Genomic DNA, 15,373 nt, shown 5'->3' on the forward strand with positions numbered 1-15,373 from the left:
ATAGAAATGAAGCAGACCAAGGGAAAAATACCCATGTTTTTACTGTCGGGATTGTGTGTGGTTTGGGGATGATGAAAACATGAATCACTTTTAAAAATCTCTTGCTTTTCTTGGATATGTAAGGAAGGAGCGCAGGTCTGGTTGATTGCTCAATCTTTAAAAATGAGAACATTTCGTAGTCACTTTTTCAGGTGAGTGGCTAACCCAAAGCACAGTTCGTGATACTGTTGATCAGGTGGTCCTGAGACAGTCAACTTCAGGAAACTTCTGGGAGCGCCCGAGACATACACTGGGATACGCTGACTCAGTGAGTCCCCGTGGGGCCCCATATGTATAAATTTCATATATTTGCATAAATATGTATTTGTAGGTTTTATGTCAAATATTTTCTATGTAAAACACACAATTCTGAAGCAGATGATCTACCGCAGGCCGGAACTTGAAAAGCACCGCACCTGGTGGCAACAAAGCAAGAGGTGTGAGCGCCCCTGGGTTCTGGGTCAGCTGGAAAACGCTGGTTTGCCTCAGCCTGGGCCTGGGGAGCGCCGGGGAGCCCCCTCCGGTCATGCACGTGGACGCAGGGACACCGCTGGGCCGCCTGCGCTCTGAGTCACGGCCTCCACCTGACACGACTCTGCTCCCAGTGCGGCTCCTGCTCGGCCTCCCCGGCTGGCTCACCGCACGCCGCCGTCTGCGCGGGCCGCCCCCCAGCCCTGCCCCCTCGTGTCCTCGCACCTCCTGGGGCTCTGGTCCGGTCACAGCTTTACCCAAGGGCTCTGTTCCGCTGACTCTCAGGTGCATGTGCTCACGGGAGCCTGGACGGTCAGCTCCGCTCGGGGCCTCCGAGCCACCCCAGGCAGGAGGCGTCCGACTCAGCCCTGGTCGTCAGCGCAGCTCAGGAGCAAACTCCTTCCTTCCGCTTGGCCAGAGCTTAGCCAGACGGGACACCTGAGGTCACAGCGTCCCTCGGAGCCCTTCGGCAACACCTGCTGGCGGACTTCAGCGCACCGCGGTCAACCGCGTGATGCCGCGGGCACCGCCACCTTTCCCGCAGTGTGGCAGGGGCCTCCCCTCAACCCTGCCCGTGCTGAGGCCTCCGGAGCCTCTCCCAGTAGTGCCCACACCGGGTCCGTCGCTCCCGCTTGAGGCTTCCCGGCTCAGGGTCCAAGCATTAGCAGTCCCCCAGGTCCTGCAGACTGGGGCCTCGCGTTGCCTCCCAAATGCTTTCCCAGGCCCACCAGGCCCTCTGCTCAAGTCCCATCATTGCCTACTAGGCCGTGGAGAGGCCAACCACCAGGCTGAGACGTCCCCACGGTCTGCCTACCGCTTGCCCCCGCAGCTCCCCGTGGCGGGCGCCTCACCTGCTGGGGGTCTACCAGATGCCACCCCATTCAAAAGAGCTACCAGCTCTTTCCTCCCGCCCGAGAAAGTTTTCACCATGATTTCTCCTGCTTCCTTGTTCTCCACAGCCCTTATGACCAGTTAACTCACTTATTATGTACCTTATTTGCTATCTGGCTCTACCCTCAATAATGAAAGCTCCACGAGAGGAGGAAGATTTTTTTGTTTTGTTTTGTTCACTTCTGTATTCCCAGCATGGAGAAGAGTGCGTAGCACATGGTAGGCACTCAGGAAATAGATGCTAAATGAATAGGTGAATAGATGACAGTTTTCCTAAACGTTGACTTTAATCTGATATTTCAGTTCCAGTTTTCGACCCCATCAACTGAAATGGGTGAATCGTGACAAGACCATAAAGGGAACTGGAAAACCAAAGGGGGGCTCTTTCTGGCTTGAAATAAGAGACTCAAAGCAACCCTCCTTCCTCTATTGTACGACTCCATCTGTAACCTAGAAAAAGGAGCTACAGAGTTTTTGGAGAGGGAAACTAGTTTGCAGGCTAATCATCACTTCAAGACAAGGAAATAATTTCAATATGTAAAGACGATCACAGCTGTACATGTTTTCAGTGATGCACCTGAAAGTCTGTGTACGGAAAATAAAGTTACGTGAATTCTCAAGTTATTCTAGGTGCACGGGAAGAGCTCAAAATCATCTCCTCTTCTCAAGAAATCCAAGTGTAATGATATTAGGTATTTCACCAGTGTCTTCATCTACTCCATTCAGTACATTCTTACTCACTGCCCCAGAAAACTTGATCATAACTTGGATGTGATCATCAAAATCCAGAATAACATCATCTCCTTTATGGAACATTATGAAACACACAACAACATAATTCCTGAGAACAACGTATGAGGAAATAATGCTTTCAAATATGTGAATTAGTAATTTTTGCTTTACATTATCTGACATTACCTTTACATTATTCTCAACAATTGACGCTATCAAGATGGTGTACTTCCATTACCAGGATGAGATGCCCCCCAAATAATCACTGTTCAGTTATGAAGCAAAAGGCAATTGCAGAGACTTTCTGGTCTCCTGATTCTCCTCTGTCAACCAAATATTCATTTCTCCATTTATTTGCTGTAGACGTCAGGTGAGAGGCAGCCTATCCCATCTGTCTAATCTGAAGGATTTCATTTTCAATCCTAAAATTCCCATAGTCAAGCCATTCCCTGCTTTGTGTGATGGCTCGTTCCATTGCAAAGGAAAATATATTCCCTTTGCTGAATCACACAGAATCTTTTCTTTTCGTTTGCATGATGTCTTAATTGCATTCAAATTTTGAAATGTCTACTTGGAAGTCTGCATGTGAAAAAAAAATATATATATATATATAAAGACTCTACATTTTAATAAAGCCCTAACGCATTCTATCATTTATTTACTTGGCACTTAAAAAAAAAACTGGTAAATGCTTTCGGTTAGAGAGGTAAAGCAACTTGTCCAAGGTCATTGAAGTAATGGGGGGCAGTAGAGTCGGGAGAATGGAAAGGAAGGCAGAAAGAGGGCATCGTCAAGGCTCTAAAATACACGCCCACACATGCCTCATCTCTACCTATGTCTTTTTTTAAGATTTTATTTATTTATTCATGAGAGACACAGAGAGAGAGGCAGAGACACAGGCAGAGGGAGAAGCAGATTCCATACAGGAAGCCCGATGTGAGACTCGATCCCAGGACCCCGGGATCACGCCCTGAGCCGAAGGCAGATGCTCAACCGCTGAGCCACCCAGGTGGCCCTATCTCTACGTATGTTACACATCCATCGCTACTATGGGCCAGTGTACCTACAAAAAGAAAACACGGAAAGCTCTTCTGTGGGGAACATGTTCATCTTTTAATAACCTAGTGCAGGAACTGACAAGCTTTTTGAGTCAGGGGCAGAGAGTGAACACTTCAGGATTTGCAGACCATGCGAGCTCTGTGGCAAGCAACTACCTAACTCTGCACCTGTAGCTCAAAAGCCACCATGGAAAATATGCCAACAAATGAGCTGTGTGCCAATAAAACTTTATCTGTAAAAGCAGGCAGCAAGCCAAATTTGGACCACGGGCCATACACTGCCAACCCCTGAGCCAGTCTTTCAAAAGCAGCACTACCATTAGCTTTTGAAACATGACATGAGCACGATCTCTAATGTTATCAAGGCATGGTTATACTTTGTGGGGTAAATGTTGGACTTTTGTTGCCATTTTACAGATGAGGAGATTGAGCGTGGGAGATTTACGTTCTAGAGCAGAGAGTGAAAGGTCAGAGTCTTATCACAAGACCAATGCTCTCCAAGCCCTCCCTCTGAAGCTTAAATCAGAGGATTTCTCCTCCACCTTGATTCCCTTTCTGCTGCTTTCTACTCCCTCTGTGTTCTCCCCAATTATCTGCAGAAACCCATCTCCGAAAGCAGAAGGAAGCACTCTTCCAAAGATAACCGGCAGAGGAAGGCTGTGGTAGCTTTTTCTACTTACATACACTTTCCAGTTCAAGCTGTATTAATCCTTTAGCATGAATTTATCTAATGTTAGTGTTGGACAAAAATAGTTCCTTTTATTCACGATCACATGTGATGCTTCCAGCCACGGAAGGTGGAACATTTGGGTTTCGCATAGAGATTTAAGGTTTCATTCTTACCTTTGGTGGGTAATGCCACAAGTGAATGGTAGCGTGCTTATCAGCAGAAAAGAGCTGATAAGTAATCACATGCACATACACATATATACTCAGACTTGCGCATATAGAGGAACAACATATGTTCTAAGAAAATAGATGTTACTTTTATTACTTACTTGATTTCCCCAAATGGTATCCAGAGATCAAACCTCCCACTGACACACACTACAGAAATATCTCTTAAGCTAAGTAATAGTGATCAAGTGGAGTTACATTTTTAAAGCAATGGTAAAAGCACTCATGCATTTTGCAACCGAAAACCAAATTGAAAGGTTGGTTCTAATATTTGGCTTTTCTTTTCCTTTCCAGACTCAGCAGTCAGGATAATTTTCCTTTCCTCGTTTTTTTGTTTTGTTTTGTTTTGTTTTGTTTTTTTTAAAGAGAGGAAAAGAAATCACCCTGCAGTATCTAGAGACACAACTCATGAGCCTCTGAAAAGCTGCAGAAGCTACACGGCAGGCACGTTTCCAACTCTTAAATAGTTTCAAGACACATGCACCGGGGAGTCGTGCCCAGTGGAAATGGCACACACGGAGCAGCTGCGGAGCCGCATAGAGTCATGGGTCCCCGCGGAGCAGCAGGGAACTTTATTACTCCCGGTGATGTCTGTTCTCCTTTTACTAACACTCTGTAAGGTATGGAATAACATCCGGGGTGATACTTAGGCGCTTGGAAAGCAATGCTGTCTGCTGATTTTTCTTTCTTTCCTTTTTTAAAAGATTTTCTTTATTCATGAGAGAGAGAGAGAGAGAGAGAGAGAGACAAAGAGAGAGGCAGAGACACAGGCAGAGGGAGAAGCAGGCTTCATGCAGGGAGCCCGACGTGGGACTAGATCCCCGGTCTCCAGGATCACGCCCTGGGCCGAAGGCAGTGCTAAACCGCTGAGGCACCTAGGGATCCCCTGATTTTTAAAAAATTATTTATTTATTTATTCATGAGAGACAGAGAGAGAGGCAGAGACACAGGCAGAGGGGGGAAGCAGGCTCCATGCAGGGAGCCCGACATGGGACTCGATCCCAGGTCTCCAGGATCACACCCTGGGCTAAAGGCAGCACTAAACCGCCGACCCACCTGGGCTGCCCTGATTTTTCTTTTAAATGCATCCTGTACACATGGGAAAATAGAGCAGAAGGATGCAGGAAAGGACGTGAATGTGGAGGGAAATGAATATCATAACTAAAAGATAATGCATTAGCTGAATGACAACAGAAGGCGGATTTTAACATTTTTCCTTCTAAGTTCCCTTTAGTGTTTGCTATTCCAGAACCTTAAACTGATATTGACTAACTGCAAACATCCAAATAAATGTCTGCTTGCTCTTGGCAACACGCAAAAAAAAAAAAAAAAAAAAAAAAGAAATCAAAATAAAATCAGGTTTTGCTTTTGTACCCTCTACAAAATTAGAAGCCTTCCTTCTGTCACTATCCATGTTGAGGCGCAGAAGTCATGCCAAGGGGCAGAAGCACTCTTTCCCAAGTTCGGCAAGCTAGTAAAAGAGCATTTTGGCAGAGATACTCGGCCTTAGCCATACATACTTCCAACACTGGGCACGTGAAGCACACAGAGTTTTTGCCCCTTCGATTCATACCGACATGCTCAAGGCAAGGTGAAACACCAATTTGCTGCAATTATAAGCAAACATAGCAGGGAACCCAAAAATTTCATTTTCTGTAAGTACAACTGTCCCTCCTAGTGGTTTACTCACAAGTCTGGGGACTCTGTCAGTTAGAAATTGGTAGCTTTCTTACGTAACGTGACACTTGCCGGGTGCTGGCATAGGGTGGCATCAGGGGAGAGGCCAAGTGAGGCTGAAAGGCATGCCTGTCTCCGGCTACCACCGGCGTCGGGCACAGGAAGGAGACCGGGAACCTGCTAACGCGGGCATTCCTTCCATGGAACTGTTAATATACTGATTTTAAACCCCAACTGAAAATGTACGAGACGCCCCCGTAATAGGAATCCTATGGGTCTGGAGCAAAAGCCTGGTAGACCCCCCAGTCCCTGCAACTGTACAATCTCAGGACACACAGTTCAACTTCTAAGTGCCAGCCTGTCGCCTGAGCCTTCACCTGGGCCCTCAGGAGGCTGTGCCCATGTGCAGGACAGATGCGCCAGGAAACAGCCGGAGTCCCGTGACGGTGTCCTCGTGGGAAGGAGTTCTGGTTGCCCCGGTGACAACCAACATGAGAACGCACCTTTTCTTCCTCCTACCCACCCGGTTTCCTGGATTTCCTCCGAAGAAAGCCACCCCCACTCAAAGCTTTCACATGCCTGGGCCTCTGGGGAAGCCCCATCGCTGTAGGAACTGTCTGTGTGTCTAGGTCACCTGCTAACAGGGCATGTTCCCACATCCTTGTGCACACATGGGACAGGCCTAGCAACACCTCAGGGTTCTACACACCACGCCTCCTATGGTTTATTCTCCATGCAACAGGATAGAAGAATTGGGGTAGACCCTACAATCTGGCAGCTTGGGAGCTAGAAAGATGCTTCATCCTAGCAGCGACCTAGGAAGCTAATTCTCTGTGGAGAAGCACTACCAGTTCTACTCCAAATAACGAGACAAAACAAAACATAGAAAACAAAAAACAAAAAACAAAACAAAACAAAACAAAAAAAAACAAAGATATTAGGATACTGAATAATTTGTAATTTTAATTTTTAGAGCTGAAGCCAATTATCCATCTTAATACTGGGGGGAAGGTAGTAGAAAATTTAAATAAGTAAATACAGAAATTATCCCAACTGCTATTTGCAGCTTCCTGCTGCCAGGAGGAATTATTGATTGATTCTGTCCATTTTATAATCATGCATCTCTTCCAGGGGAGATAGGGAGGGGCCAACAACAAGACTGGTATTCACCGGGAGGAGGAAAACATGAACCTGAGTTACCAATCTATGCATAACTCAGAATTTTCTGTAAAAATCATCATTCTGAGGGGTTAGGATTTAGTTATGGGAAAAGACAGGAGTTAAAAGGAAATTAGCTTAGTCAATAGCCAATCCATTCTGGCAAACCACAGTAATTCTGTATTTAAACATAACCGTTAAGAAGAGAATGACAAGAATTTGGGCTTTTCCACAAAAATCAGGATTATGGCCAATGAATACCAGGCAGAAAGCATAAACGAAACCCATTTTATCAAGTTCTTTTTTTCTTTCTCCATTTAATTTTCCTTTTATTTTCAGAAGTGTTTATTGTAGATGGAGAAAAATCCCTTCCTCTTCCCTTGACCCAGACTTAAATTACTGAGGCTGGCCCTCCACCCAACTCAAATACACTAGAAATTACTTACCCTTTGCACAGACTATTATTTTAGAGGCAATCATTCTTTCTCAAAGCCATTTTAAACCACTAGAGGACTTACAACGGTACAGTTTCAGTTCTGGAGCACACCAGGAATAAATGGGCTTTTATTAAATGAAAATGCACCGTTTTTGGAACCGTAGCAGCCTCTGGTAAAATGTCCTATTTCCTGCTTTGACAAATACGCCCTTTATCCATACTTCCGTACATCTCATCGTGAGGAACATTCTAGACTGTGGCTCTCACGCTTTCGAGACTGCAAGTGCTTCTGCAGAATTCGGAACAGGTTCTACTGCGGGTTCACTGAAGATGCACCTCGGAATCACGGGACCAGCACAGTTCAGCTCAGTGGCTGCAGACGGCCTCCAGGGCCTGTCCAAAGGATGCTCGGCCCTTGGTACGATGGCGCCACATCTTTCCCGCTTACTTAATCTCATCAATGGAGAAAGGGGTCTTAATGGGGGGGGAAAATTGTTTAAATGACTTTAGGGGAACTTAAATTGTATGTTGTAAAACTCACATTAAACGAACAATGCGATGACGTTTAGGATTTTCTGAGATGGGCAACCCATGTCACCCACTTTTACAATGGTTCCATCACCCCCAGTAAGATTCTTCGTGCGTTCCTGGGAGGACGTTAAGGTAGAAACCAAGCTGTTTTTGTGTCTTCGGCTTCAAAAGCTTATCCACTCGTGCTTCTCAACAGCGACCTTACCAGCACGTCCTTCAGCTGTTGCTGAAGGAAGAAGGCTGTTTGCAGAACGGGGCCTGAAACAGCAATCCCAGTGACTGGGAAGCGACTACCCCTCTGGAACTCTGCGTATCCCGAAATCACTCTGTATCCTATGCATTTCCTGCGAGGCACGGGCACCTTCTCAGGTGCCATCAGCTGTGTCCCCCGGGGGGCTCCCTCCTTGCTGCGTCCAAGTGACCATCATCTTCTACCAGGAAGGCTGCAGTGACCCCCTCCCCAGGTCCACGACCCCGGCATCCCTGATTCTCTGTCCTCCTCTCTCTCATCTCCTCTTTGCACAACAGTTGGGGAGGCCCCACTAAAATCTCAGTCACATCATGTTCTTTGCTCTGCATCCCCCAGCTGCTCCCATACCTAACAGAGCGTAAAATCCATGCTCTTTACAGTGGCTATGAAAACCCAACAAACCCACTTCCTTTCTGCTTCTCAGGCTTCATCTCCAGCTCCCCTGCCCTGTTTTGCTGCTCAACCAACCCTCAGGCTCTTCTGCTGTTCCATGAACACTGCAAATTAACTCCTGCCACAGGACCTTTGTACCAATTATTTCCAGTAACTGCAATGCTCTTCTTTCAAATTGGTACAAGGCTGATTCACCTCCTTTGCACAAACACCTCTCTCTCTGCAAAACCTCTGTCCACTCTCCCTATAACTAAAACCAAAATACCCCAAACATCAGCTGTCACTACCTATCCTACAAGAGTATTTTACTTATTAACCTTGTTTACTGTTTCCTCAAAACCCCAATTGGCAGAAGAGTGTGTGTGAGTATGTGTGCTCCACCAAAGCACACATTTTTCACCTTTCCTTCATTTATTATCCCCTGTGCCTAGACCAGAGCCTGACACATATAGGAGCTCAACAAATGTTTCTTTAATACAAAAGCGAATGAAACTTGAGTGATGAGAAGGTGAAGATTCAGAACTAACTTTGTTTCTACCTTAAAGTTTCCCCAGTAAGGCATGGAGGCTCTTGGAGGGTTCTAAAGTGGACGATGGTGATGCACACCTCCATAAATAGTACAAATGATTGGACTATACTCTTCGGAGGAATGAATTTAACGGTATGATAATTATATTTCAGTCAGGTTGTTATAAACCATTTTCCCATTAAGGCACTTTCTCCGTTTGAGGAGATCTGAGTAGGTGAGGGAAGATGTGGTGCCATCTTGGAAATGGGCAAGTGTCCTTTACACAAATCCTAGAGGAATTGTGTTCAACCATTTAGTGGATCTGTTACATTTCCATAATTCTGTGATGCATTTTCACTGGGAAAAGAGTAGAATCTACTATGAATTCTGGGCAGACATTTCTGGCTTGCCAGAACTGCAAGGACGGTGTCTCTGGAACGCTCAGTGTTGGGTGTGTCTGGAAAATCAGGGACGAGAACAACAGTGTAATGGTGAATGCCATGCCTCCCCAACATGGTGCATTCTCATTCAGCGAAAGCCTATTTAAATCTGAGGGGTGCAGCTGGAATTGCAGACTGTTGAGGTGCTCAGATATCCAGGGGGCATCCTGGGACAGCATGGCCTGGCTTACATGCTCAGAATGGATGCCTCTGAGGTGCTGGCACTGGGGGCTGCCAGCAGAGCTCTGCCCAGATCCCACCCAACCACTGAAGGTACCCCACATCTGTCTCCAAAGGCTGGAAGCTGCTACCGGCTGCTCTCTATCTGCAGCCCTGACCTGGAAGCACCAGCCCAGGCAACCTGCAGGCAACCGCACAGATGGTAACGTATTTTGACCTCGACGTGCCTGGATCGCATTTGAACCATGAAACCCAAGGTGAAGAGTTCTCAAGCCTCTTATTGATCCTTGCCTCTGAACCCACTGTTAATTATTTCCTTTGCCTCTCTAAATCATCAGACCAATTGGAGACACAGCCTCAAGACGAGGTTTGATGTCTATGATTGCAGTTTTAAACTTCCTTAGTGGATTTGCCTCAAAGGAGGGAAAAATGCAGCTTCCCTTTCTTTCTTAAAAGGTCTTTTAAAATAAAGTTAACAGCGCACAGCATACGGTGTAACAGAATCCAAATACTAACTTATTTTGGTTGCAAGCTTTCCACTTCTAAGACCAACGATGACTTAGACAAAGAGGCAGGCAATATTACATAGAGAGAAATGCACAGACTGGCTGCGACGTAGACATTTCCCCAATCACACAACAGAAATCACAAGTTATAGCAGCCACTCCAAACGTTCCCATAGTTGGTTAGGAAGTGAATCAGCTCACTAGCCGCGATCTGTGAAACGGGATCTTGTGGCAGATGTACAGTGAGCGGTGAAGGTGTACAGCCAAGGAGGCACAGCCGGAGAAACACACACGGAGGCATTACTGGCATCTAAACCAGGTCCATCCTGCCACTACCACACACTAAACTTACCTGAGATGTCACATCATTAGTATTTGTTGGATCCCAGAGACTTTCCTAATAGCAAATGAAATAAGAACGGAACAAGGGACACCCGGGTGGTTCCGTGGTTGAGCGTCTGCCTTCGGCCCAGGGCGTGATCCTGGAGTCCAGGGATGGAGTCCCGCATTGGGCTCCCTGCATGGAGCCTGCTTCTCCTCCCTCTGCCTGTGTCTCTGCCTCTGTGTGTGTGTGTGTGTCTCTCATGAATAAATAAATAAAATCTTTAAAAAAATGAACAAAATAATGGCAATGACATAGGTGACTCACGGTTTCGATTCTGGATGTTTTGAAGCACCAGAGATTAATACACACTGTATGCAAACACCGTTTGAAGAAAAGCTGCACCATCCGAAGTAGCTCAAACTAAACCCTTCTCTCCAAAACTTAATTGAATGGTGACTACGCCACAGTATCTTGAGGCAAAGATTGATGGGAAACCACCACTTCAAAGTGGAGGAAACCCCATTATATCATCTCGGGTGATGTTTTGAAGGTAAAAGGCCCAAGGATGTTCTTAATCGTACATCCTCACACATCTGGCCCCGTTCACAAAGAACAGCAAAGCCACCTGCTGACCAACCATAAATATGAACACGGGGACACCACGGCTCCGCATCCCAGGTGCTCCCGGGAGGAAGGAGAGCATGGGGTCAGGAGAGCAGGACTGACCTTTGGAGGAGCGGAAGTGTTTGCTGGGGGCCGTGAAGCCTCGGGTGCCATGCACGTTGACGGCTGCCACTCGGAACTGATACCACCTGCTGGGTCGTATGTCGGTCAGCTGGACCCGCTCATCTGTGGTCTGAGGAGAAATGTCACAGGGCAGAGAGACGGGTCGGTTGGGTCCGCCTTCAGAGCACACCACATCGGCAGCCGGCCCAACGCCGCCCTGGCCTCCCTGTGCCCTTGTGCAGGAGTGTGGCCATCGAGCGCGGTTGGCAGAAAAGCTGTCAGGGCTCGAGGAATTTCTAGGACGTTTTAAGTGCTTCATTCCACTTCTAGAGATTTCACCCCAAACAGTTAAAGATCTCTGGAGCCAACGCGATGAACGTGCCTGGGCTACTTAAGTCTGGTGATTTAATGTAGCATTAAAGCCACGAGGGGTTTCATCCCTCAATTACACATCTGAGCATTCGAATATACGCATGAGCTAATCATGACATTATAGGCAAGAAAATGAAATCATCTTTCGATTATAGAAAGAAAATGCCTCTCTAGCGTGCCTGCCAAATACAGTCTTGGAAGTCGCTATGAGGACCCATGCGCTTTAAGGAGTACTAACAACTTCTAGAATTACACTGAACCCAAGCCTCTCTTCCTTATTTGTGTAAATCGGGTTAAGACCTGCAAGGTCCCGGTCATGTTCGTCCAAGGGGAGGTGTGTTGACATATCTCTGTCCCAGAAAATGTCCAAAGGGAAAAACACTGGACACTGGGGAAGGTGCTAGACGGGCTGCGTCTCCTGCTGGAGGCACAAGGCAGGACTAAGCTCTCCCCCTTCATCAGGCTGAGGGGAAGTGTGGCTCTTTCTCCGCCACCCTGCGGCAGACCCGCAATCGCCTGCACCGATGACAAGGGCCACAAGGCCACGTATGGCACCTCGTCTACGGCCACTGCGGACTCAGCCTGCGCCCAGTGATGAATGCAGGCCAGGAGGATGGAACTGAACCCTCCCACACCCCAGTCCCCAATAACCTCTTGAAAAGGGGTGTCACCTTTGCTTTACTATCTACAAGGGAAGGCTCTGGACTCTCCAACATGGTTTTCTACCTCATTTGGTGGAACAGGAGGGGACTCTTGCACGGACGTCAACGTTTACTAGCCTTGAGTTTACAAAAACTGAACTCAGTGTGATTCCCACAGCATTTAGCAAAGAAAGGAAGGTGGGAGGAAGACAAAGACGTGAACTAGCAAAGATAATAAGATTAACTGAAGATCTTTCCTCTCTCCAGAAGAGAAGGGATAAAAGACCTGATGTGTTTTTTTTTTAAGAGCTGATTTTATTGTCAGTTACTTTCATAAGTCTTTAAGTAATTTGGAAAATTTACAAGTGAGATTATACCATTAAGGAAGCACACCACATAAATCAAAGAGTCTTTTAGGCTGTATGCCAGACATCTTTATGTTTTATGAAAGCAAACTTTTTTTGAGAGAATAAGTATGAAATAGAATTACAAAATTTATTTGACCAGTTTTGTTTTTGTTTTCTTTTTTGCCACTAATTTGTTTCTTGTACATCAAATTGTTCATTTACTTACGGCGGGGGGGGGGGGTGTCTCTAAATTATTTTAGTGTTTATCTTCTTTGATATACTACTATTAGGAAAGAGCCAAATTCCCTGTACAAACACCTGCCCGCTGAAATTTATTTTGTATTTACTGAAAGGCACAATGGGAATCTCGTCCTTGGAGCAACACGACCTGATGGACGCCGGGTCAGAATTTCTGCCCGCAGACACATGTGGAAAAGGCACTGCAGTTGCTGAGGGCATGAGGCAGGTTCACATTGAAAATTTGTTCTTTCTCTAGAACCGTGTAGGTTTCTTACAGCTGGTAGTCCATTTAACAGCTCTTAAAAAGAAAGAAAATATTTTGCTTTTCTCATCAGCGAGACAGCAGAGGAAGCAGCGGAGCTCAGATAAACCCCGGGAGTGCTGCCGTCCAGGTGGGGTATCAGTTGACCAGGACGGAGGAAGCACTTAGCAATGATTGAGGGTCTGCTGGCTCCCTCCCACCACGGCCGTGCAAGAGAGGAATCTCACTGCGCGCCACCCCAGTCCCTGTGTAGAGCGAAGGCTTCGACGCAGGAGAAACAGGAATGGTTCAGATGAGCTAGTCCTAACACAGTTGCATTTCTCCTACTTGGGTGGGTTTTAGGTTTATCTCAAGGAAATATACTTCTTGGAGGAAATAAATGTGAACACTCAGAAAATCTCCCTTGCACATGTCTTTTGAGCAAAGAAAGCCAACACTCAGGTTACTGGTCGCACCGGGTCACATCTACGGAGCTCATAGACACATGTCTTCTGCAGACAGCATGCTATGATGTCCACGGCTGACTAAGTCATTTCGGTAGCCAGGTATTCGGGCTGAGGCACGGCGAGTTCACTCTGTACCTGCGGGTGGGTGGTAGACAGATGTCACCGAAGTGGGGGGGGGGGTCCAGGAAGCGCTCACCTGGGCTACTGTCTGCCACTGTGTGGCATCGTCCTCGCTAGGATGGATCCCGTAATTCCACCTTCTCTGTACCACGTAGATCACGGGCTCAATGGAAATATTGAATTTCGAGGACCACTTAATCTCCAGCTGTCCGGACTGCAGTTCTGTAAATCGCAACTCCTTCCTGGGCTTCAGGGGGACACCTGAAACAGGACCGTGGCCACGAAAACCGTTAGCGAGGGATGCAGGTGCATGCAGGGAAAGCTGAGGAAGAAAAGACAAATCTTTAGAAAAGACAAATCTCAGGTAATGACAAGTGATGCTCACTTCCCTCCAGAAAAGTGGCTTCGCTCTGTCCGGGTTCCGTGTTTAAAACCTTCTGACGCAGAGGTCAGCCCGCCGCATCTCCATAGCATTACCTCCTTTGCTTCTCACTTTCCCATTTTTACAAGAGGCCCTAAATCGGTTCCTGATTCTGAACGAGTATTTTTCTCCCCAATCAATGGGAGAGCAATTCTTTCATGTGCATTATTCTGAATAAACAATGTTACCGAGCTACGTCACTGGAGGTTCCCAAGGAATTCGCATGAGGCCACAGTCATGAAGACTTTGAAGACCCTGCTCCCATTTACCACGCTCTGCTTCTACCAATACAGTCTAAGGTCATTCTAACATGGTTCCCTGATTTGCTCACCTCTCCCATCTCAGAAAATTTGCCTTTTCAGGGAAAAATTATAAGGCTAAATGCTCTCATGTGGTCAGACCTTATAAGAATGATTTCCAAAGTGTAGATCTCTCGCATTCCCCAATTGATTGCTGGGCTCTCTCCTATAGGCTTATGGTTTAAAATTGGAAAATGATGAATTTATAGTGTTTGGTTTTGGCACGAGCGGCCGCCCTGCTGCAAAAGTCCCTCACAGGTGTCTCATTTTAAAGTAGTTAATCATTCTGATTTCTTTCTACCCCTACAGCGCATGCAAGTGGTCTGGCGACTGACAGATTTAAGAACCAGAGTTCAAAATCACAGCCATTATGGAAAGGGAAGTTTCAAACAAAGTTCTGTACTCGTAAGCTATGTAAAACCAACTGGATTAGTTAGAGTCCCTGGCCCCATGATGTTCGATGCCATCAGAACTTCGAACACCAGTTTTTTGGCGTTCAATTTCAAAGGAAATTGAAAACCGTGCAAATACAAAATGTAGACAATGTCTGACGCATGTGAGTGATGTCACTGACTATCAACTCTGATTTTCATTTTGATCTTAATTCACACTAAGTCTTGTTGGGGGAAGCTTTAGAGTCCCTATACATTTAGGTGGGTGGAACTGTAGAATTTTAAAATAGCACCAAATAAATCAGATCAAAGGTCAGTGAGTTCTGCAAAATACTTTCTAGAAAACACATTTCCCATACCCACGGCAGTCTCTGTTTTGATTTGCTGATGGGTTGTCTCTGTACGTTGCCCTGTACCATAACCTTAGTATCTCAACTGATCCTCGCTGTGAGTTTGTGCTGTGGGTGAAGGGTTAATTGCCTACATTCTGAACATCAAGTAATTGAGTCTGGGGTTAGATTAAGTTGCCTGGAGCAATGACCCGATCTCAGCTTTTCTCTCCGAGTTTTCTGCTTCGTTCTACATTTTGAATGAGGAAGAGCCACTGAGAAAAGT

General features: G+C 46.4%; 1 protein-coding gene across 1 annotated transcript in view; it reads right to left on the reverse strand.

Moving 5' to 3' along the window:
• ANOS1 (anosmin 1) overlaps positions 1 to 15,373 on the reverse strand; it is a 186,685-nt gene that overhangs the window by 38,368 nt on the left and 132,944 nt on the right. The window contains exons 5-6 of the mRNA XM_038586781.1: positions 13,723 to 13,907; positions 11,219 to 11,348 (exon numbers count right to left, since the gene is read on the reverse strand). Coding sequence (XP_038442709.1) covers positions 11,219 to 11,348; positions 13,723 to 13,907 — 315 coding nt within the window. The remainder of the gene's footprint in view (positions 1 to 11,218; positions 11,349 to 13,722; positions 13,908 to 15,373) is intronic.

The sequence above is a fragment of the Canis lupus genome, chromosome X (assembly GCF_011100685.1).
Source record: "Canis lupus familiaris isolate Mischka breed German Shepherd chromosome X, alternate assembly UU_Cfam_GSD_1.0, whole genome shotgun sequence".
NCBI lineage: Eukaryota > Metazoa > Chordata > Mammalia > Carnivora > Canidae > Canis > Canis lupus.